The sequence below is a fragment of the Chinchilla lanigera genome, unplaced genomic scaffold (genome assembly GCF_000276665.1).
Source record: "Chinchilla lanigera isolate Chin_1 unplaced genomic scaffold, ChiLan1.0 scaffold00047, whole genome shotgun sequence".
NCBI lineage: Eukaryota > Metazoa > Chordata > Mammalia > Rodentia > Chinchillidae > Chinchilla > Chinchilla lanigera.
This window is the reverse complement of record NW_004955448.1, coordinates 16,967,197-16,991,402: the sequence shown is the minus strand read 5'-3', so window position 1 is coordinate 16,991,402 and position 24,206 is coordinate 16,967,197. Positions and strand designations below refer to the sequence as shown.

At 39.2% G+C, this 24,206-nt stretch overlaps 1 protein-coding gene across 1 annotated transcript in view; it reads right to left on the bottom strand.

Moving 5' to 3' along the window:
• Positions 1 to 9,288: 9,288 nt before the first annotated feature.
• Positions 9,289 to 24,206, bottom strand: part of Serpini1 (serpin peptidase inhibitor, clade I (neuroserpin), member 1) — a 34,740-nt gene continuing 19,822 nt past the window's right edge. The window contains exons 8-10 of the mRNA XM_005393142.2: positions 15,324 to 15,410; positions 12,445 to 12,534; positions 9,289 to 11,625 (exon numbers count right to left, since the gene is read on the bottom strand). Coding sequence (XP_005393199.1) covers positions 11,549 to 11,625; positions 12,445 to 12,534; positions 15,324 to 15,410 — 254 coding nt within the window. The 3' untranslated portion in view covers positions 9,289 to 11,548. The remainder of the gene's footprint in view (positions 11,626 to 12,444; positions 12,535 to 15,323; positions 15,411 to 24,206) is intronic.

Below are 24,206 nucleotides of genomic sequence, written 5' to 3'. Positions count from 1 at the left end.
AAATAAGCGTATGTAGTCTCTCATAGTTCTATGACTCTTTCAGAACTTGTATAAAGTTTGAAATAGGTACAGAAAACCTAGAAGGTTTCTTTCATTAAAAGGTCACGGGAAGGGGTGTGGAGAGGGGAGTATGTATCTAGAACAATGAAACTATCCGAACATTACTGCAAAAAAATGAAGTTGAATAAACAGTAGGGCAGGAAATCTGAATGTTATTATACTTTTGTAAAAAAGTCATTTTGACATTTTAGTTTATTTGCCATTATAATATAGTGTTTAAATTTCTGGCCATGGATATTAGGAAGACAATTTAAATGTACAGGAAAATACATTCCATAAAAAGAATAGATAGGAAGAAAATATAACTGAAGGAAAACATGCACACACGTGTGCACAACGAGCAATTAATAAAACCCAACAAGCAACTCATCTATGACCATTCTGAACCGACAGCATTAAACGTCCCAGTAATTACATGCGCAGCTTTCCAGGACAGCAGGAGTGATGAGAGGTGCTGGGACTGCTGACACGGAGTTGATGAGATGGTTGTTTCACTCAGAGTATACTATAAACATGCAAGAAGGACTATAAGACATTTTAGGAAATAGCCAGAGTGAATGACTTTAGAGATTAAAGAAGGACTACTTATGAAATCATATTAATTCCCAATGACGCTAAAAATTGAGGAAATATTGACCTTGTGAATTCTTTAAATATAAATAACTATGTAAGATATGTTTATTAAGGTTCATGCTCCTACAGTGAGTTTCACATGTAATAAGCAATTTGAACATGACTAGGTTAAATGTTTACTAAAACAAAGTTGAATAAATCAGTATTCTCCATTAAATTTAAATAAGACATGCAATATATGGTACCTAGAACATAATCCAAAAATTGCTTAGTACACAGACATTCAGGAAAATCTTAACAACTCACAAGGAAAAAGTCAACAGATATAAAACCCATGGTAACAAAAATGCTGGAATTTGTCAAATACTTCAAGGCAATTAATAAAGTAATGAACAGTAAGGTAGGGGCAAAAACTCTTGAAACTAGTTAAGTTGAAACTACTCCATAGAGAAAAAAGCTATTTAAAAAGTATCAAATGAAAAATTTAAAACTTAAAAATAAGTTGAACTTATTTACTAGATGACCTCAATAGCAGAATGATGAAAACACAGGAAAAAGAGTGAACTTAAATGTAATTGAATAATAATTAAGCAATTTGAACAACAGAAACAAAAATACATTACATAGGCAAAAAACTGCCATACCAGGGGTCTATCTTCCCTGAAAATGTTACTGATAATAAAAGTGAAGCAAAGACATTTTTAGATGAAGACAAATGTAAAAGAAATTTTCACTAATAAATTCTGTTCTAAGAGAAATTCTAAAGAAAGTTCTTCAGGAAGAAGTGAAAGGGTACCAGAAAGAAACTCAAAACTTCACCAACAAAGAGCATCAAGAATGTTTAATATTTGTGCAAATATGATAAGCTATCTTTTTTTCTTTATTTAAAATGTTTATAGCAACTGAAAGCAAATGTTATTATTTGATTTGTTATTATTTGATTGATAATTTTAAGTACACCCAATACATATAATTAAGTCATTAAGGGGGAGAAGAAGGGAATTATACATTTCAAGGTTTTTGTACTCTGTAGAAATAATAAAATATTTGTTGTATTACATATTGATATCTTCAAAGTGGTTGTTAATTTCCTACCATTTTGTTTGTAACTCTGTATTGTCTGTACTGTTCTTTTGCTATTTTGTAAAAGGTTGTCTGTTAATGTTTTCCTCCTTTTATTTTTAAAATAAAAAAATGAAAAAAGAAATAATAAAATATTAATATTCATTGAAATATAAAATTGGCCTTTACAATCCCTTGAGTGATTGTCTAAATCTTTCTAAAGGAAATAGTAAAAAATCAGTAGGTAAATTTAAATAGAACTGTTGTAAAATTAAAATAATGTCAAAGGAGGAAGAAAGAGGGAAGCAGTGATTAAAAACAAAGTGGGCAAACAGAAAACAAGCAATGAAATGGTAAACTTAAACCCAATTGATGGATAATTACATTAATTAATTCAGACACACCAATTAGAGACTGTCAGACTGGCTAAGAACAAGATCAAACTATATGTTAACTGCAAGAAATGTACTTTACATGATAACAATATAGACAGGTTAAAAGTAAAAGAATAGAAAAAGAACCATTAAACAGTCATCAAAAGAAAGCTGAAGCACCTATATTATTATCAAGGAAAATAGAATTCACAGCCAGAGAAAACTTCAGAGAAGAATGGTAAAATAATAACAAAAAAGTTTTAATTTTACGAGAAGTCATTACAGTCCTAAATGTGTGTGCATCTACTAGGACTTCAAAACATGTGATGCAAAAACTGATAGAACTGAAAGGAAAAGAGAATAATACACAATTGCAATCAGATATTTACTCTTTTTTTAGTAAGTGGTAAAAGAACAGTCAGAAAATCGGCAAAGATATGGAAGAACCACGTAATCAACTAACTTGCCCTAATTAACATTTATAGAACATTATCCCCAACTGCAGAGTATGCGTTCCTTCCTGCCAAGTGCACGTGCAGCAGTCCAAAGATATACCGTGCCCGGGGTTCTCAGAAAGCAAACGTAAGAGAATAGCATGTGAACTGTAGCCTCTGACTAAAAAAGGATTAAGCTAAAAACGTGTGTGTGTGTGTGTGTGTGTCTGCATGTATGAGGTATGATAGAAAACTATAGTGGGTATTTAAATTTAAAAATTGATTACAGTAAAAGACACATTGTGATTAATACCCCTCAAATACTATCACTTTGAACACTCCTGTCACTCCTGCTGCTTTGTGAGGCGGGTCTAGAAGTCCTCTCTTGTAAGTGTCTTCAGTTGTGCGGTTATGGTTGTCTCAATGTCCTGAGTCATTTTCAAGCATTTACCTTTATTGTTTTGACTTCTGGAAAGAGCCACATGTCGCAGTGTCAGGTCTAATCAATCATGTGGAGGACAAGTGTAATACTTTCAAAGCCTGCCTTTCGGGTGGATGTCACTCTGTAATAGCCTTCACTGTGCTTTTTAAAAAACACAGCTCACAAACACACTCACAAAACAGAACTTCCAGAACTGCTTCAGAAAGTGGCAAGAAGGGTGGAATAAGTATGTTTGAAGAGAGGGAGAGTATTTTAGAGGAGGAATAATGACAGTGAGTTTTATACTATAATAATGATTTAAAAATTATATATATATACAAATAGTTAAAAATTAAGCAACATATTTCATTCATAGGCCAAAAAGGAAGTCTGAAGATAAATTATAAAAGATTTTAAACTGTTGAATGGAAATCAAAACATGAAACATCAAAGTGTGAGGAATATAGCTGAAGGCAATTTAAAGGATTATAAACATACATTTAAAAAGAAGATCTCATATTAATATAAGCTTTCATCTTAAAAAATTAGGAAAACAGGCCAAACTAAACTTTTGGAAAGCAGAAAGGAAGGCACAGTATTGCTTAAGATCTTGCTGGTAGTGAACAATTTGAGGAAACATTAAGAATAACTCTACATGTAAATTGAACAAGTTAGATGAAATTAATCAGTATTTGGTACAACACCGTTTATTCAAACTCAAGAAAAAATATCTAAGTAGACATATCTTTCAATGCAATAGTAGTAAACACTTTCTATAAGTGAGGAGTCCAGGCCCATCTTATTTCACTGGTAAATTCTATCACAGATTCTTAACATGAAAAGAAGTAATATTCATTCTACACAAATAAAAGAGGAAGGAACACTTTCCAACTCACGGGATCAGTTTTACTCCATTCCAAAACTAAATCAAGGCAGCACAAGAAAACTAGAGACCAGTGTCCCCCCGAACATAAATGCAAAAATTCTCAACAAACTATTAACCCATTGAATCCACTAATATAGAAAGTTGATTTTTGTATAAAAAAGAAAAGAACATCATGAAATTGAGTGTATCGGGGAATGCAAGGCTAGTTGAACATTCAGAAGTCACTGTATGTAGTGCACTATATTAACACACTAAAGATCTATAAGATCATATTAATATAAAGAGAGAAAAATATTGGAAAAATTCTATCTACAATAAAAAGTAATCTTAGCACACTAAAAATAGAAGAATATATCACAGCTTGTCACAGGTCATTTACAGAAAACTTAAAGCTAACGTTATTAATAGGAAAAGACAGAATATTCATCCTTTCTGGGACAAGGGTGTCCCTGCCCACTACTCCTAGTCATAATCTTACTGAAAGTTCTAGTTAAAATGTCAAGAAAAAATTGGTATTCATTGGGATAAAAGAAAAAGATCCCTCATCAGAGGTGACATAATAGTATATATAGAAATTCCAAATAATTATCCAACTATTACAATACAGGGATTTAAGAGTACTGTATATGTGGTCTAACACTTAGTCATTACATATGAGAAATTAACAATTGCTGCCAACAAAGTTTTAAAAGTGTCATTTGCAATAGTTTCAGAGAATAAAATACCTCATTACAAATCCAACGATACATATGCTCAGTAGCTATGCCCTAAAAACTAATAATGCTAACCTAAGATATAAAACAAGGGCTCAAACATAAATACATATCATTTTTGTGACTTGATTTAAGTATTTCCATTTAAAAAATTTTAGTGTTTCTTGGAAAATTTAATACTGTTATCAATTCTAAAATTGCTCTATAGATTTAACACAGTCTCATGAAAAATTTTTGAAGTTTTATATTTTGTGTCTTGCAGATAATTAGAGCAGATTCTACAACATACTTGGAAAGGAAAGCTGACCAAAAGAGCTAAGGTAGCTTAAAGAGAAAAACAAAGTTGGGCCAGGCACACGCTCTAGCTCTCAGGCTGCAGCTGTCAGCACAGTGTGGCTAGTATTAGAGGAGGAATGGGCAGATTGATAGAACAGAATAGTGACTAGAAATAGATTCACTCAAACATTTATGAGAAGGTTGGAAAAGCAATTCTACAGAGAAAGGATAGTATTTCAATAATTGAACACGTGCTTATAAACAGGCTAAACTCCACGTTTACAAAAAAAGTCAAAGTGTATTTTATACTTAAATGGAAAAATTATAAAACTGTAAGAGAAAAGCATAGAAAGTAGCTTTTGACATTAGGCTAGACAGAGTTCTGTGTGATAACACCATAAGACAGTTTTAAAACAATGGGCTTCTTCTGAGCTAACGATGCTGTAATATTTCTAGAGTATGTTTTGTGAAATACATTCTTGAAAGAATAAGATAAGCTTGTAGAGTGAAAGAGCATACTTATGAACCATGTTTGATGAAGGACTAAACTAGAATGTAAAAGAATCTCTAAACTCAACTACAAAATAATCTGATAAAAGAAATAAGCCAAAGGTTTTATCAGCTGCATTACCAACGATGATGCGCGGGTGAAGAATGAGCACGGGAACAGCACCCAACCCCACAGAAGTCAAGCTATGAGAAGGAAGCACGCTTACGCTCTAACTAGACACTATCACACATTTTCACAATAGCCACTCACCCTCCCCACACACAAGAAATCCGCACACACAAGCTGACCTGAGCAAGTGCCAGCAAGGATGTAGATCACCCGGGCTGCTTTTATACTGCAAATAGGTGGCAGAGTCACTATGGACACTTAAGCAGACTTTTATGAAGTTAAACATACACTTATATGACTCAGTAATCCCAAAGCTGTTACAATACAGCAAGGAAAACAACTTCTCATATAGTTTCATACCAAAGTGTACACACTTGAGGCAGCACTGTTTCTAATTGCCAGCAAGTAGAAAAAGCATAGATGTCTTCCAATGGGTGAATGGGTAAACTCATGCAGTATTCCCACAGAGCATCGCTAGCGAGCGATAAACGCGAGTGGCCATGTGATCTGAGCACACAGATGGGCCATGGGCCTCAGAAGTACTACCGCAGGGTAGCATGTCTTGAAAGTTCATGCGCTGCATCATTCTCTTTATATCACCTGGAAAAGGCAAACCGTAATAACACAGCTCAGATTAATGTTTGCCAGAGGGTGCAGATAGGAAGAAGACGTGACTAGGGTCAGAGTGACCCGTTTTCAAGAGAGGGAGCTGTTTTCTACCTTGATTGTGAAGGTCCCATGAATCTACCCATTTTAACTCTTACAGAACTATATACCAAGATAAATGAACTTTCATGTATGCAAATTTCTTAAGTTGTGGCAATTTAGAACTTTTTAGAAACAGCAAAATGTTTCCTAAGAACTTAATGTCATTACTTATTCTAACTTAATAACAGAACTGCAAAACTACCACACGTGGTAAAAAGAAATGCTACGAAGCCTGGCCCCAAATTCCGATGATTGCCCTTGAATTATTCCTACAGGTTTGTAACAATATTGCCCTTTTCACTGTCTTTTCTGTGTCTTATGACATAGGTATAATGCAAAATATAATCTTTGTTAAATAGTGTTGAGCTAGGAAAAGCAACCATTTCAGATATTTTAATTGGCTTAGGGTCTTTTGGGGCTTCTTTTGATGTCCTACTTTTTCCTTTATTTCTAATTTCCTTTATTTCTCTGTAGTAGTGTCCTACTACAGAGAAAAGTCACTGTTCTGAATCTCGTTAGCCAGTTGGGCTTGCTGGGAAGCCATTTTTAAAATAATTCTTCAGTGGCAAAGAGAGTGTTACATTCACTCATGTATTCATTCACATATAAACTGGATGCCTGCTAGGTAAAGGTTGGTAAATTTTGTCTGTGTATCAAATAGTACAATCTACTTAAATAAATTATTACTTAATTCCTTTTCTGCTACCTAGTTGAATATCACTTTTGATTATTAGTTGTTGTAAACCTCAATTTATGCCATTTAAAATGGCAATGATATTTCTTGGTCTATTTTAAAGTTGTGGAACTTGAGTGAGAATTTCTCAACATGAAAGTGTCTTGTCGAGCAGGGACTCTCTGTATGACTGAGTTTCATGTTTTTTTTAATTTTAAAAATAAAAGAATGAAAACATTAATAAACAAACATCTATTTACAAAATAGCACAAGAAAAATACAAGCAATACTGAATTACAGACAAGGTGCCAGGAAATTAACAGTGGTTGCTGTATTACATATTGATAACTTCAGGGGCTGGGGATTTAGCTCAGCGGCAAAGCGCCTGCCTGGCAAGTGCAAGGTCGTGAGTTCGGTTCCCGGTACCAGAGAAAAACCAAAAAAAAAAAACCAAAAAAACATATTGATAACTTCAAAGTGGTTACTCAGGAAAGCAAATATAGACATGCAAGATCAAATAATTAATCATTAACTGTTCCTTTCAATAAAGTGATACGTCAGTCATACAACTATGTTAGCTATCCTGTGTATACATATATACATAGTTTTCCCCTTCCTTCTTTTCTCTTTTCCCTCATCCCAGTTGCTCTTTACTTTTGAGCATTTTCCTTTCGTTCCACAATGTCTATCATACCTCCTAATTTTTATTCACTCTTTTACGGTCTTACACTAGTAAGACAATATGTTGTTGCTTACACATGCAGGTCTGATTTATTTCAGTTATGAGTATGGTCTCTAACTGTGATCATTCACCTATAAATCCTCGAGTTTATCTTTCTTTATAGCTAAGTAATATTCCGTTATATAAAAATGCCACAATTTTTTTATCCATTCCTCAGTGGTCGGACATTTGGGTTGCTTCCAAGATTTAGCTATGACAAATTGTGCTGCTATAAACATGGGTGCACATATATCCCTGTGATATGATGTTTTCAGATCTTCTGGGAAAATACCCAGAAGGGGAATAGCTGGGTTGAATGGGACACCTAGACCTAGTTTGCTGAGGAATCTCCAAACTATTTCCACAGTGGTTTCACCAGTCTGCATTCCCATCAGCAGTGGAGAAGAGTTCCTGTTTTTCCACAGCCTCACCAGCGTTTGTTATTGTTTGATTTATTAATGCTAGCCATTCTTACTTGGGTAAGATGAAATCTCAAAGTTGTTTTAATTTGCATTTCTCAAATGACTAAGGATATTGAACATTTTCTCATGTACTTATTTGCCATTTGTATTTTTATCTGAGAAGTGTGTATTCATCTCAGCTGCCCATTTTTGGATTGGGTCTTTGGATTTGGAGGGGTTGATGTTTTTTAATTATAAGCTGTTTCCTCCCTTTTCCTCTACATGGGCTTCATGGAGCTTTGGAATAAATACTGTGAAGCATCTTGGAGGAGCACAAATTACCTCCAAGTAGATACGGGTGGATGTGGAAAGACTTTCATGTATTGATACGATAAGGAGAAAAGTCTTCACTGCAGAGACTTAGCTATTAAACACTAAAAGGAAAAGAAAAAAGTCCACAAACGCATGCACACATGCTCCCGTGCACATTCATGCACGTGCGTGCACGCACGTGCACACACGCACGCAGATACACAACCTGATAGAAATGTAACGGAGTGCCTTTCTGATTCAGGTTCCCGGCAGAAAAATATTAACCTCCTTTTCAAAGGATGTGTGACTTGGTCGTGGGTCAAGAGAGGCTCCCTTGCACTTGGAGCCCACATATCCACGGTGAAAATTTGCGGGATGCTAGTTTTAGATTTGCCTGTATTCACGCAACTCTTCACACGCGTCTCTTCCCACGCCCTGACACCACACCACCCCTGCCATCACTCCTGCCCATGCGCCATTTCCTAGAGGAGGAGAGCTGCAGAACTATTTGGGGTTTTTGCCAAGTTGGGTCGAGAATTTCTTTTTAATGATGATTTTAGCCAAACTGAAAATATGTTTTTTAATCTAGTACATTTTAAAAAATGTATTTTCTAGAAGGAAATAAACATTGAAACTTTATTGGAATATTTTGATGGGGTCCATACCTTGGCGAAGTTTTACAATGAAGTCTTTTAAGTAAAAAGCCCTTCCCCTGTGATTTTTAATTAAAGAAACTCGCATTCTGTCATCTTTAAATGGATTCTCCGCAATGGACGGTGATGTAAAGAGGCTCTGGGAGGACAGGAAAGTTACACACTTTCTCCATTTTGTGTATTACAAATGGTCATTCCTCTTCTTTTCTCTAGACTACAACAAAGACCTATATACTGCCCAAAGACCCTTTCAAGTAAATGAAGCAGCTAGGCTATACTAGTTGAAAAAAAAGTTAGCTTTCAAATGAGAAAAATGGGTATCATTATAAATTCAAGAAGCTGATTATGTATCAATAGCAATGAATTGTGGTATTATGATATACATACTTAACAAGATTGAAATATGTTCTTCACCATGTTTTCTCTTTATTTCATTGTTTTCATAAAACATCTTTTTTTCAGTATCCAAAGAAACATTTCTATGACTGATTCTAACAACTATTTGGTTTAGTGGTGGTGACAAAATCTGTAAAATCCTACCCTTTATAATTATTCAATCCAGCCTACTGCATACACAAAAAAAGTAAAATCAGGATTCAAATAAAAGCAAAATTCTACAATTATTGTTATTCTCTCAAATATAAAGATTCAAAGTGCACAAAGTTTTGGTAAACTGTTCATGCTAAGTGTGTATATGTTTACTTAGCAACATTCATTTTAAAGGAAATTCAGCTGAAATATACTATGCTGCTTTTTTGAAAGAAAAATATTGAACAAATTGTAAACAAAATAAAGTTAAAGGAGAAAAACTTGGTGCTATTCAGCATTATTTTTAAGCATTCCATAAGCATGCTAATAATGGGGATCATCTATTTTCTGGCATCTAAGTTATTTAAATATTTTAAGATAAACATTCTGAATAATAGAACTTAATCCTATGTCAACTATAAAAGTTGTATTTTGGCATCTAAAAAATCCACATGATTGTCTAATGACATTTGCTCTTCCTTTTAGGTAATACATTGAGTTGGCCAGTGAACATACAGATATAGTCATAGATGTAATGTTTAACAGGTAGTGATATAGTAACAAAGAATATTACAAACTCAGAATATCAATACTGAATTAACATCAGTTAGGCTAGCTTGCATAAATTATAAATGAAAACAAGAGCACTATTCTATAATAATATAAGATTTATGAAATTATAAATTCATGTAATTTATAAGCCCTCTGAAAATATAAGCTGTAAAAGATACAGTGTTAAGTATTGTTTCCCTGGGCATTCAGCCATAAGTTCTTTCATGGGTGTTGCCTATAAATGTCTCCATATTTTTAAAGGATATAGTTTAAGTGTTCTAATATGTTGAGGAATTTTGCATTTATCTGCAGTCCGTAATAGAAAAAAAACCACTTTCGAGTAAAACCATTTTTTGTTTTGGACAAGTGTATTACATTATCAGTGCAGCTCACTGTCCCATCCAGAATCCCTCCAACCTTTATGAAAATTATAGACTTTCTGTTTCCATTTATAAAAATATCAAATATTCAAATCTTATGTCAAGTGCAGTTTTGCTACCAAAGTGACAGAGAGCAAAGGCACCGCTGGGTGCTTGGTAGAAATGTACAATCTTGGGCCCCACCTACTAGGATCACCAGTTTAAGGAGCGCTGACTTAATATGCTTTTGACTGACCTAATTTTGTATAAATTAAACATATCTAGACAACTAGCATAGTCACAGGTTACTTAACATGTGGGGTATGTTCTGAGAAATATGTCATGAGGTGATGTCATCCTATGAGAACTTCAGAGAGGGTTCTCACACCGGCCTGGCTGGTGCAGGTCTGTTGCTGGACAGGGCCTCTTGATACACAAAGCAACGCTGTGAACAGGAGAAGCCTGAGGTTGCTGCGGGCGTCTAGGCGGTACTCCTGTTTTACAGTAAATTTCTTAGATGTACACTAGTGGACTCTAAAATAATAACAAATAAAAAGTATAGTACTGTAGCAAATACGTCAACAAGTAATGTCTCTAGGGTTAGGGTAGCTTGTTCTCTCTCTCTGTCTCCTAACAAGTTTTGTCCTGGAGCCACACGAAAGATGTCCAGTGCCCACGCCCTTGCCCTGCATGACCCTCTACACGGGTCTCAAACAAACGACAGCCACATTTTTGTGGAGCACCTGTCTTCACCTCCATGTTACTACTTGTTATGTATAAATGCGTACTGCTAACTTACTGTGGTGCTTTAATCCTGCAGGATTAGGAAAGACTTAAGAGGTCAAAAAATCACTATTTTTTACTTAGTGGTGCAAGTATGCTATGATTTCTAAACAAACTTCACTGTTCTCAAGTTTAACATAAAGGTATCTGTATTCTACGATTTCTAAAATGAAAAACCACTGTTCACATGTTCAGTACGTACTTTTATTTTAGATAACATCACAACAAACACAACGACATAACAGGACCATTACCTTAATACTGCTAACATTCCTTGACATTGCTGACTTATAATTTACATATATTGTTTCTATCTAGAGCTATTTTAAATATCACCTTAAAACACTGAAATATTACTGTAACACACAAATCATAAATATATACCAGCTGCAAACATAATGTGCTTCGTTAATATTTTCTTTGCTACTCAAATAAATAATTTAAAGTTCTTCAAAGTCATGTGCACTTGTGTTCATTGTTTCGGGATGCATGACTCGTCCCATGAAGAGGATTGTACCTGCATACATTTGGAAGACAGTGAAGAAAAAAATGGTTACTTATTCTTCTTGTTTTTAATTAGCAATGTTTTAAAAATGAAGACAATTTTTACTTTTTGAAAAAATAATTCAAGGAGGACATGGTGGAGAATGCCTGTAATCTCAGCACACTAGGAGGCTGAGACATAAAGATCACAAGCTCAGCCTAGCCTGAGCAACTCAGCCACTGAGAGAGGATCTGTCTCAAAATATAAACCCTATGTGATGGCACATGCCTGTAATTCTAGCATCAGGGACGCTGAGACATTAGGGCTGTAGGGAGTCTGAGGCCAGTCTGGGCTACATAGTGAGTTCCAGGCCTGTCTGAACTGTATAGTGAGACTCTGTCTCAAAGAGGGAGAAAGAGAGAGAGGGAGACAGAGAGAGACAGAGACAGACAGAGACAGAGACAGAGAGACACAGAGAGACAGACAGTCAGAGAGAGAGGGAGGAAGGAAGGAAGGAAGGAAGAAAAAGAAAGAAAGAAAGAAAGAAAGAAAGAAAGAAAGAGACAGAAAGAGACAGAAAGAAAGAAAGAAAGAAAGAAAGAAAAAAAGAAAGAAAGAAAGAAAGAAAGAAAGAAAGAAAGAAAGAAAGAAAGAAAGAAAGAAAGAAAGAAAGAAGGGTGGGGTGGGGAGGTAGCTCAGTGTGAAGGCCCTGGGTTGAACAGCGGGCATGCTCCCCGACATCATACAAACTTTAAAAGGTATGTAATAAGCACAGTGGGTGGGAGGAGTCCTCAATATAGAAGGGAAAGTTTCTTCCAGGCTTACTAAAGTTCTTCCTTGTAAAACACTCACCAGTTCTCCTGTTCCTGATAAGAAAGAAAAATGGGTGGTCGACAATAACTTGAGGGTACAGCACAGCCATCCGACTGATTGCAATCATCCCTACAATGCAGAGAGACAGTAATCACATGTCTGTGGATGTGCAGAGGCTAACGGACTGCTTCTCAAAACCATTTGTGTCTATCCGTTTAATGCAAACGCAGTCATCAGAAAATGAGTCTAAAGACTTAGAGAGAAAAATTGTAAAGATATTAAAATTTCTACTTGTTCTCTTTTCAAAAATAAAACAAAACAAGCATACTACACACAATATCCTCCCTGTAACCCATCAAAAATGAGAAGACAATTTATTCTGTCTGTTATAAAAGTTGTATTCTCAGTTGAAGATAGATATCTGTGCTTGCCTCAAAACATCCTTTCAGTTAAGACAGGGGGAGAAGAAAAGAACTCCTCAAGGCAAACAATAAAGACAGCTTCTTCATGTTTTCAAGTTGCTGTTTCTTTTCACTGAAGCAGGCTTTTGCATAGCACATCTTCAGGGTTATGGTGACTGATCAGTGAGGCAGTGACTAACGGGAGAATGCAAAAGTGAAGGATGCAGTCAGTGATTTTCCGAAGGTGGGGCACTGAATCCCCTAAGGTCTGTGTCATATGCAAGATTATTATACACTCGCTACCATGTGGTTCGCTGTCAGAAAAAGTCAATATTAAATTGTACAATATTTTAATGTTTTTCATACTGGATACTACTGTGTGTCTGTTTCCTTCTGAAAATGCTGTTATGACTGGTACAGTTAAAAATAATGTGTGCCCATGATAAAAACCGCATGGTACTGGCAAAACAAAACAAAGAGAACCCTGAGGATCTACGGAACAGAGGATGCACTGCAGGCACGTTCAGCTACCTCACCTTTGACAAAGGGGCCAAACACCTTCACTGGAAGAAACACAGCCTCTTTAACAAACAGTGCTGAGGACACTGGCTTTCCACATGGCGAGATTAAACCTCGAGCCATATGTACTAAACTAAAATTGAGATGGATCAAAGATCTAAATATTAAAACAGAAACACTTAACCTACTAGAAGACAGAATAGGTAGAACTCTTGAAGGGAAAGGCTTTATGAACAAACCTTGATCACACAGGGAGTATTACAAAGAACCAAAAATTGGGATTAAAAAGCTTTTGGACATTGTATTTTGGACATTGTATTAAAAAGCTTTTGGACAGCAAGAGAAACCAACAGTGAAAAGACAACCTACAGAACGGGAGCAGCTTCTTACTAACTCCTCAGACAAAGAACTATATCTAGAATATATAAAGAACTCAAAAAATCAGACCCACCCCCAATTTAAAGACTCAGTTCAAAAATAGGCATCTGATTTGAATACACACTTCTCAGACGAAGAAATACAAACAGCAAATAAATACATGAAAAAATGTTCAACATCACCAGTCATTGGAGAAATGCAAATTAAAACAACACAGATTCCATGTCCTTCCAGAAAGAATGGCTAAGGCCAAGAAATTAACCAACAACAAATGCTGGGGAGGCTGTGGGAAAAAGGAACCCTTCTCCACTGCTGGTGGGAGTGTAGACTGGTGCAACCATGATGGAAATCGGTACGGAGACTCCTCAAAAACCTGAAACTGGTTTCTGTTTGACCCAGCTATTCCCCTCCTGGTGTGTTCCCGGAAGAGTTAAAGCGTCACACCACAGTGATCCATGCACACCCGTGTTTGTAACAGCGCAGCGTGTAAGAGCGAAATCTTGGGAACAGCCCAGATGCCACTGACGGAGGAGTGGATAAAGAAAATATGATATTTACGTACAATGGAGTACTACTCTGCCATAAAAGAAAGATAAATTTGAGACATTTTTAGTGCATGGATGTACCTGGAGAACGTACTTTCCAGGGAGATGAATGGGACGGCCGTGCTTAGATACCGCACTGGCGCTCCTGCGAGAGCCACCCGAATGACAGGAGCCGGAGGGAGCACCCAGGCTGGGAGGCGGGCAGGCAGCGCGCACGCGGAACGGGGGCGGGGCGGAAGCGGGCAGGGACCGAAAAGCAAGAAAGGAGAACAACGGAACAAGGGTTCTGAAATGGGAAGGGGAAGAAGGGCTGGGGGAGGGGAGGGGAGTGGGAAAAAATAAGGTATAATGTGTGCAGGTGCAAATCCCGTGATGAACGCGATCGTTATGTACCAATACAAGTTACTTTTAAGATGTGTGCGAATAAGCCAACACTTCACCGAAGTGCTTCCGACTAAAATCGGACGGAAGCTGTTGAACTTCGGAGGAAAGCAAAAGCAGACAAATAAAAAGAGAGGAAATGCATGGGGGAAAGGATTCTCGGCTAACTAGGTACCCTAGACAGGTGGTTAGCTTAATTTTTAAAAATTATTTATTTAAAATTATGGTTTTACTAGTAACATTCTGTTTAAAACAGTTAAAAGTATTCATTACATCCATTATATAGTCTTGTTTATGTCTATGCTTTTAAAAATTAAAACTTTTCATTAACAAAATTAAGAACCAAGTTGGAAGACTAATTAGAGAGGAAGGAAACGCTCAAAGGAGCGGCAGGGAAGCCCTTAGGCCGGCAGCACAGCAGGGAAGTCTGCGCTCGCAGGCCTGCAGGTGTGCGCTGCTTCTCACCGTGGGAAAGTGCTAACGGGAGACGCACGGCGCGGGCGCGGTGGAGTGCGCATGCGCTGCACATCCCAGGTAGAAAATTCTGGCTGGTTCAGCGTTTGCTCGTGGTCTAACTGAGAACAGAGTCCGATTCTTGGCTTGCTTTTGAGAATGATCTCCGCCCCGTCCCGAGATGGTTTCGAAACTATAAATCTAGGAGAGCAGAGACGTTAGGAAACGCGTGCGTACGTACCCGAGACAGCCGCAGCTTCTGCGCCCTCTTCATTAACCTCTATGAAGGACTTGTGAATCGCTTTGGACAAGAACAGCTCTTTGTGATCTGCAAAGGGAGAGTCGGAAGCACGTCTTCAGTGCAGGGAAGCCTGCTTATCCTTTTGCTAAATGGGTTTCCAGACAGGAGACAAAGACACTGGTGTGAAAGACGAGATGGTGCTCCAAGCTCTCACTCAAGACCTGAAAGGACTACTGAGGAAGTGATTTCTAATTTGCCCTCAATTTATATTCTCTTCATAATTTTCCCTCTAATTTTATTGCCAATTTTCTATTGTTTACTTCTTAAATTTCCAGAAAAAGCAGAAATTCTATTTTCAAAATAGTTCATAAATTTACAGAACAAAATTTTACACATTACATTATAATTTGAAATAAAAGGTGCCTAATGAAAGCTTGTAAAAAATTCAGAAATAATCAGAATTTTAAAATATTTTTCTTTTCTTAACCTAATCTCTAATTATTGTCATAATGCATATATACTTGGTGAAGAAAAACATAATTGTTTTCTAGGTTGCAGAAATCACTATCCATTTCAGTTGTTTTATTTGAGATTTACAAAGATATGTTATCCTAAGAGACAGAGAAAATAATAAACTTTTAGTAACAAGAAGATTATTTTTCTTTTAAATTGCCTCCTTTCTATTTGTGCTTGCTTTTACATTAATGACCACTATGGTTGAATTCTATAACCCTCAAATTCATACATCGAAGTTCTAATCCCCATTACTTCACAGTGTGTCTACAATTAGAAATGGGATCTTCAATTAAACTGAACTAATTAGGAAGGGCTCTAATCCAGTCTGACCAGAGTGCATGTAAGAGGAAATCTGTACATGGATAAGTGAGAGAGGAGATCACGCATGGTGGTTAATTTCATGTGCCAACTTGCTTGAGCTTTAATGCCCAGGTAATTGGTCAAATATTACTGCCAATGCTTCTATGAAGATATTTTTAGATGGGATTAACATTTAAATCAGCTGACTTTGAATAAAGCAGATTGCCCTCATAACATGGGCGGACTTCATCCAACCCACTGAAGGCCTTAATAGAACAAAGCCTAATCCTCTCAAGCAAGGAGACCGCCTCCTGTGTCTGCACCTCTGCCTTTGGTTGCTACCTGTAGATTATGTATTTCCAAAGCCTCCGCAATCGGGTGAGCCAGTCTTTAATTAAAATAAATAAGTAAATCTCCCTTGCTCTCAAGAGTCTGTCTTTTTCTTCTTTCCTCTGCACATGTACCCAAGCACCAAACACACACACACACACACACAGACACATACACATATACACTCAGACCCACATAAATAGAGAAACACACTCACAAAGATACACACAGACACATACATACAGACATATACACACATACGAGACATGCACACATACACAGACACAAATACACACAGAAACACACAAAGACACACACAGACACATACACACATACACACACACACACATAAACACACAGAGACATGCACACATACACACACAGACACACGCAGTCACGCAGACACACACACACACAGTTTCTCTGGAGAGTACTAATACAGCATGTGAAGACAGAGGGAGAAGACAGCCGTCCACAAGCCAAGAAAAAGGTCTCAGAAGGCCAACCCCGCTGACGCCTTCACCTCAGACACCCAGCATCTGGAACTGTGAGAAAATAAATGTCTGTATCTAAGCCACTCAGTTCAGCTCACTATTATGACAGGTCTAGCAGTCCAGAAGCTGGCTTTCAGTCTTGAGTTGACAACTGTTTCCCAAGATTAAACCAAAACAACAACCAGGAAAGACACTTGAAATATATTTTTTAAAAAGGAGAAAATAAACACAAAAAGCAAGATATACTCAAGTTTATACTGTCCCACTTTTTTATTTTTTCAATTCTAGGAAATCAGATTCAGAGGGATTACTTTGTTGTGGACACTGGTGATCCAGTGAACGCACAGCTGATGTCCCTTGGGCTGCTTCGTAAGATTTTGCAAGTAACGAAACCCGCCCCCAATACACATTTTCCCTTCAAGCTTTCAAAACACATCATTATCTTATATGAAGAGGGAATGATGCTCATTAATATTTTCGAAACATCTACAGCAGAGCACCTGAGTGTTGGGAATAAGCCCCAAGGCAACAAACAAAGGCATTTCTGAGTGTGCTTTTAATAAGAATACCACTTCCTCATATTGTGCTCGGCGTTACATGTAAACCTAGCATTATCAGATAGCCCATTTTATGTTTTTCCACAGCATACATTTGATGACTAGAAGAAAAATAAAAAGCAATTAAGTTTTTACATTTAGCAGTTGAAGATAATTAGCTGCCTCAAATCTGGAGGAGTAGTTTGGTTTTGACAAAACCAAAAGGAAAAAATATAAAAATATATATTGTATGTATAGAAACATAAATATTGCTAAATATTTAACAAAAGGAAAAATTATAAGTTGTGTTAAGTAATCAAATACATTTAGTTGATAAAACAAGCATGTGAATTGCAAGGTAGTAGAAAGTATTATTTAGTAGTTAACTAATGCTACACTGCAGGATCTTCAGATTCTGCCGCCCATTTTTACTAGGCAGTCGGTTAAGGAAAGGTCATCTACCAAGAACAAATATTATGGCCCTGAATGCAAAAGTGACAAAATACAGATGATCTTACAAGTAACAAATACCCACATTTTTACCTACGCGCTCTTCAAAGAGTGTGAGGAGAACTCCTAAAGGCACCAAATGATATTTCAGTTAGCTCAGTTTCACAGGGGAAACTGCCTCCAATAGCTGTTAGGCCTGACCTGCTGGCTGCAGTAGATACCTTGAAATAAGAAAAGAAATCATCCCTAATTTCTGGTCTTTATCCCAAGTATTGTAACGTCCTCGGGTCCGCTGTCCTTTCACACGCTCTTTTACCCCTACAACACGGCGGTGGGGGTGGCAGGAATAACACAAAGCTCTTTTGGTAAGAAGATCAAGACAGCCAACGTAATTCTCAAGGAGCTAATTATTTCAGAGATAATGAGGCAGAAAAACCTTTTAAAAGGCATAAAAGAACAATAGCCCCTGAAGTATATGTAGGGGGATCTAAAAATACAAACGAGAATTTTTAGAAAATCACCAAAGTACTACCAACCCTGTATCGGGCCGTGTGGGCTCCCACCCACCCCCACCCCAGTGCACTGTGTAAGCTGCTCGGTGCACAACCCCAGCGCCTCACCGAGGCTGCCTCTCCTCACTTACCCAGCATCCCCGTCCCAAACACTGTGTTTCGGATTATTTGAGCTAAAACACCTTGGATTTTATGACTTGTACATCTTTGTTTCCCCAGATTCACCCTCACGCCTTGTACAGGGAAACACCATATCTCTTTAGAAGCTCGGTTTTTAGCCCTAGGAGGCTTTGTTCCGCCCGTCTTTGGTTCCTAAATCTTTAATATAGGTCTCAGCACTCTTCACCCCTGAACCAGGAAACTAATTCTACTGAAGTCTCTACAGTATATCATGTCTGCAATCATGTGTCTCTCTGGACTGTCAGTTTAAGGGGAGGACTGTGTCACTTGTCTTAATGTTCCTGGCTTCTTGCAATGTGAGCCTAAACAACTACACTGACACGCTGGGCGTGGTGGCACAGGCCTTAAACCCCGGCACTCAGGAGGCTGAAGTGGGAGGACGGCTGTGAGTTGGAGGCCAGCCTGCGCTGTGTACCAAAACCCTCTCTCAGAACAAACAAGCAAAAATGAACTAATCTAAATTGGTAAAGTTCGATTTTCTTATATTTAACCTAGCACCCTGCAATAAACCAGGGTACCGTAATTGTTGAATGAGAGGGGTAGACACATCATATCGTATGACTCTGAGTGTACAGAGCCTCTAAAAGTCACTCTGTGGAAACTATGACTGCAGCTCTGTTTACAAGTCTGGCCATAAAGCAGGGATGGCGAACCTTTTAGAGCTTTCAGCGATAGCAGGCGGTCTGCTGTGGCACACATGCCATGGCTTCACCACCATAGCTATGGAGTCCATTCTTGTGATAAGAAAACTGAGAACGGCAACACAGGAAAACGTACAGCAGTCATGCATGTACTAACAAGCTTTAAAATCTGAGCAAATACAGACAAGGGAAAACAGTCCAGCGGCCAGTGTTACTGTACATATTTCAAGACAGTCAAGTGGAATGCAATATTCAGATTCATACAGCGTGAGTAAGTGCTATACTGTGCTCGATACATGTCTGAAGACAGACGCAACACGCAGGACAACCAATCCTCAGAAAAAATGCTATCCTTTGGGATACACACGTGGAAAAAATGTGATAAATAAGAAATGATATCACAGATATTCAGGAGTTAAAGAAAATACATTTGTTGTTATGGGTACAAACCTCGAGCAGTCGTAGTAAAATAACATACAGCTGAAAATGGCTTAAGCCAGCATGTATTTGAGGCCACCATGTCTTAGTCAATCAAGCAACGCAGAAATAGGAGCAAATTCACAGCCCCGTTCACGCGCTCTGATTTTACTCGTCCTGTGTAATTATGTCCCAGTCAGTGCCACCTGTCTGCTGTCCCGGCTGCACGCTCAAGGGCTTGCACCGCGCCCGTCTCCCTCCTGCTGTCCGCGACGCCTCACGCCTGCCCTGCGCCGGGCATGCACTCGTGTGTCAGGTGCACGCATCAGAACTTGAGAGACACAAGGAAAACTGACAGTGATGAAGTCATCGTATTGGCTAGAGGACAACTAGCTGCCTTCCACTGGGTAAGTCAATGCATCGGATGTAAACAGACTTTTTATTTTTGAGTTTGCACACTGGCCCTGGTGGCCTTCCCTCCCCCGCTGGCCACAGCGGACACTGCTGCCAAATGACCGGTCCCGGTCCTGCTTTCAACCAGGCGGTGTGGAGCCAGGCTTTTCCTATGAGTGGGTTGGGAACAAGGCCAGTTAACCCCACGTTCCCCCAGAGAAGAACGCGGCAAAAAGACAAAAGGTCAATCTCCTGTGAAGAAAGCAGGGCAAGGTAGTAACACATTCACTCAGACGCTGGGCAAACACTTTTCAAGTATCCTCGCCACGTGCAGTATTGCGCAGGGCACCAGGGCTCTAAGCATCTGACAATTAACATAATGCTGGCAGACGGCCATCCTGCGAGTGTAGCCGCTACTTCCTTTGTGGCACGGTTCCCAAACACAGCCAGTTTAAATAGACTTCTGCGTCACCAAGGACATGCTTAAAACAGTAAAATGAAAAGAATATGATAACAGAACCCTAGATACCAAATATGTCTGTGCTTTAGTTGCCAAAATATTTTTAACATGTAATTTAGAAAGTTTTCTGGAACGTGTGATCTTTCAAGGTAGGAACAGTGTTTGTTGTTTGCTTTTACGGGCAGATTTTATGTCCGAACCAGCAAACATTCATTCCTTCATTCACATACTCGGCACCTATTCCAGGCGCTGCTGGCGCACTGGCTGCACTACTAGGAACTAAACAGTCCTTTCTTAACAAAGGGAAAGCAGTTATAAATAAAAGTAAATCCATGGAAGACCAGCTCAGGCATGGCAAGCAGAGCTACGAGAACAAGAGAGTATGTGTAAAAGCCCCTCCACAGACATCAAAGGTTCTAGTGTAATTCCCAGTTCCCACCCCTGCCGTGGGGTTAGATCTTCCGGTTTACCATTTCTGGAATGTACGGTTGTAAACTGGTTGTAAACGCCCTGCCCTTCCTGGACTCCCAAAATGTATTGTTCTCCCCGTAAATGCTCTACCCCTCCCGGATTCTCGGAATGTACTGCTCCTGCCATAAAAAATCCCCTCATTGTTACAGATGTGACATGTGTTTGCCAAACAGGATGCAGTTTTAGGGTTTAAAAGCTGCTCTCGTCCCTGGATCGGGACTGGTCTGATCCTTCCCTGCGCGGAGGCTCTCAGTCAGTCCCTGGCCAGGAATAAAGGCTCCTCCTAAATTCCAATTGGCCGTCCGTGCGTCTTGGTGTTTGTCGGTCGGTACCAATCGGTTCGTTTCTGGTTGAGAGTCCAGAACAGTATGTTAGTGGTGCTGGGCAAGAAGAGGAGCCACCTGACCAAGGTTACTGAGGAAGCCCAGGCCAGAGGAAGGCGAAGGAGCCCTCCTCGAGGAGACCGGAGCACAGCCTGGAGGCAAAAGGTCCTGCTAAGGAAACACAAGCTGGGTGTGTTCAAGGCCGCAGAGGAGGCGATGTGGCCAGAGGCAGGATGCGGGGAGGGTGGGAGGGTGAGAGAAGCGCCCTCTCTTGCTAGGCAGTGTCCAGTGCACTCCTCCCTGCGCTCCTCCGCTCAGCATCTCTGCTGATCCCACACTCACCCCGCAACATGAGGCTGGTCTCTGGGAAGAACACGCCCCCACACAACACAGTGTCTGCCTTTGAATAGCTCAGAGCTCAAAGACAAGCATATAAACAGCACAGCAAAAAGGTGACATGTAACTGCGGTAGGAGCAAAGCGCTACCAGGCTCCACCTGAAGAAAGTAAACCACCTGGGAAGTAAACTTCTTAGCGATGTTGACATTCGGCCTGATCCTTGAGGAACAAGTAGATGAGTGAAAGTCAGAAAAGAGGGCAGGCGTATTGTGAGCTGAGGATTACACTGGCAAAGTGGAAGAAACGGGGTGACTTGAAGGTCCAGCTGGAGCCCTGGCGATGAGGAGGTGGGAGAGCGGCAGGGGACGTGCGTGCTTTCCAGGGCTCTGACTATGAGGTTAGAGAGCCTGGGCTTTGTCCAGGGATAAGAGCGCACGACTGCTTTGATTTTAGAAGACACCTGAGGCAGCAACCGTGAAGGGTAGGCTGGACGAGCCAATGGCTACAGGGCAGAAGATCGAGTTGGTTGGCTGTTACAGCAGTCCGCAAGGAAGCAGGCGCAGAAGTGGAACTACGGCAGTGAGAAAGAAATGAGTCCTGCGGCCTCCAGGTGCAAGGAGAAAGAGAACAAACAAGGGCAGGATGGAGGAGTCGGTCCGGCATAAATCTACAGCACTTGAGGCTGACCTGAATATGGCTTTCACTGTGTCTTCTTAATTCCTTTATTTTATTGGCTCTTTTATTAAAGCTCATACTTTATGCCGAAGGATTTAGCACTCTCTTTCTCTTTCCCCTTACACCTTCCAAGAGGATTACCTATTAATCCAAATGCTGACAGTCATTCATTTCCATTACAAAAATAGTGCTGCTTTCTAACAGGATCCTTGCTGCAACTGCATGAGCATTTTAAATAGAGTCCGAGGAGAAATGCTTTTCAGCACTGTCTGTAGTCCATGTTTATTGCAGAGTCTTTACTGTGTTTTACGTACATGGAATTGAGCATCAAAGGCAGTGGATAATCAAATTGAAATGAAGAAACAAATCTAGTAAATACAGAACACCTCACCTTGGTCATTGCTCCCGTCAGTGAGTATTAAGAAGGAAGCTCAGCGCTGGGCATTGAGGAAACACTTATAAGAACTGGTGTTTGGAGGTTTAAGTTCTATCACGGGAGATTAGTTACATGAAACAACATGAGATAAGATTCGTGGCATACACAAAGGCACAACGGATGAGGAACTTAACAAGTGATTTCTTCTGGTTGGTACCGTCATACCGACTTGATGAAGTTGGGAACGTCTGGGCTGAGGCTCACTTTAAGGACTTCAAGTGGGAGAGATTTTATAACGACGGGAAGCCGGCGAGATGTGAGGCGCGGAGCAAGCGTTCACTGTGGCTGCGGCATAAGCTGCACAGAGGGAACTGGACAGAGTGAAGGCTGGAGGAGGCTGAGGCCTCAGCGGCTGGCCCAGCACTGGCTGGGGCAGAGCAGACCAAAGGCGGGCTTTGGTCAGGAACTGGGAGGATCCGAGAGCACATTTTAAGCTGATTCACCTTGGCAGTGGTAGACACAACAGATCAGATTGGAGTAAGATTAGAGACCAGCTAGAAGACCACTGAGACGGTCTAGTGCAGCCGAATCTCATGTAGGAGCTGATGTAACAGGATAAAAAATGAAGGAATGGACTTGAAGTCTTAGCAAGATCTTGGCTTTGCTAGAGACAAGAAGGTTAAACAAGGTTGTTGTTGCCCCATTACTAAGTCACACGTGATTTGTGAAGGAAGATAAAATTTTCACGACACAATCTAAGAATATTACAGTGTCACATCAGTACTGATTGAGCCTTTGGGTGCTTTAAAACATTTACTAGTCAAATCTACTATTAGTATAATTTTAAAAAAACATTTCTTGGAACTTTGAAGTGAGTGTTTGAAGTGAAAAAAGTAATACATATGCAAGTGAAATGTGTACAAACACACATGCTCCTCTGTCTTTTGATCCAAATGCTCCCATTTGCCTTTTAACTTTCCCTTTTCCACTTCCTTAACGCTTTTGCTACTACTGAGTTTCCCAGCCTCTTCACTACTGACATCGTAGCTTGTGTCAATCTTTGCTGCCAGGACCTGTTGGGGCACCGTCAATGTTTAGAAGCACCCCCGCCTCTACTTGCTGGACCCCGTAACATTCCCCAACTGTGACAAGCAAAAGGACTTCAGCTATTGCTAAATGTTCCACTGTAGGGGGAACTGTCCTTGTTGAGAACCACCGTTCTAATGAAACATTTCTACCGGCTGTCCTTTCATCAAAGGTAGCTGTTAAATTCTTCACGCTCCTGTGGGCCAGGCATGGTATCATCATCATTTCCTTATGTTTCTGACACAGTACATTTCTTATACTGCCTGCCTCACTTGCAGTTGTTTAATGAAAGGAATGGACATGGTACAGAAGACAGCTGATTTTATATATATATAATCCTAAACACTCATACAATCCTAAGTAATATAATCCATACAACCCTAAA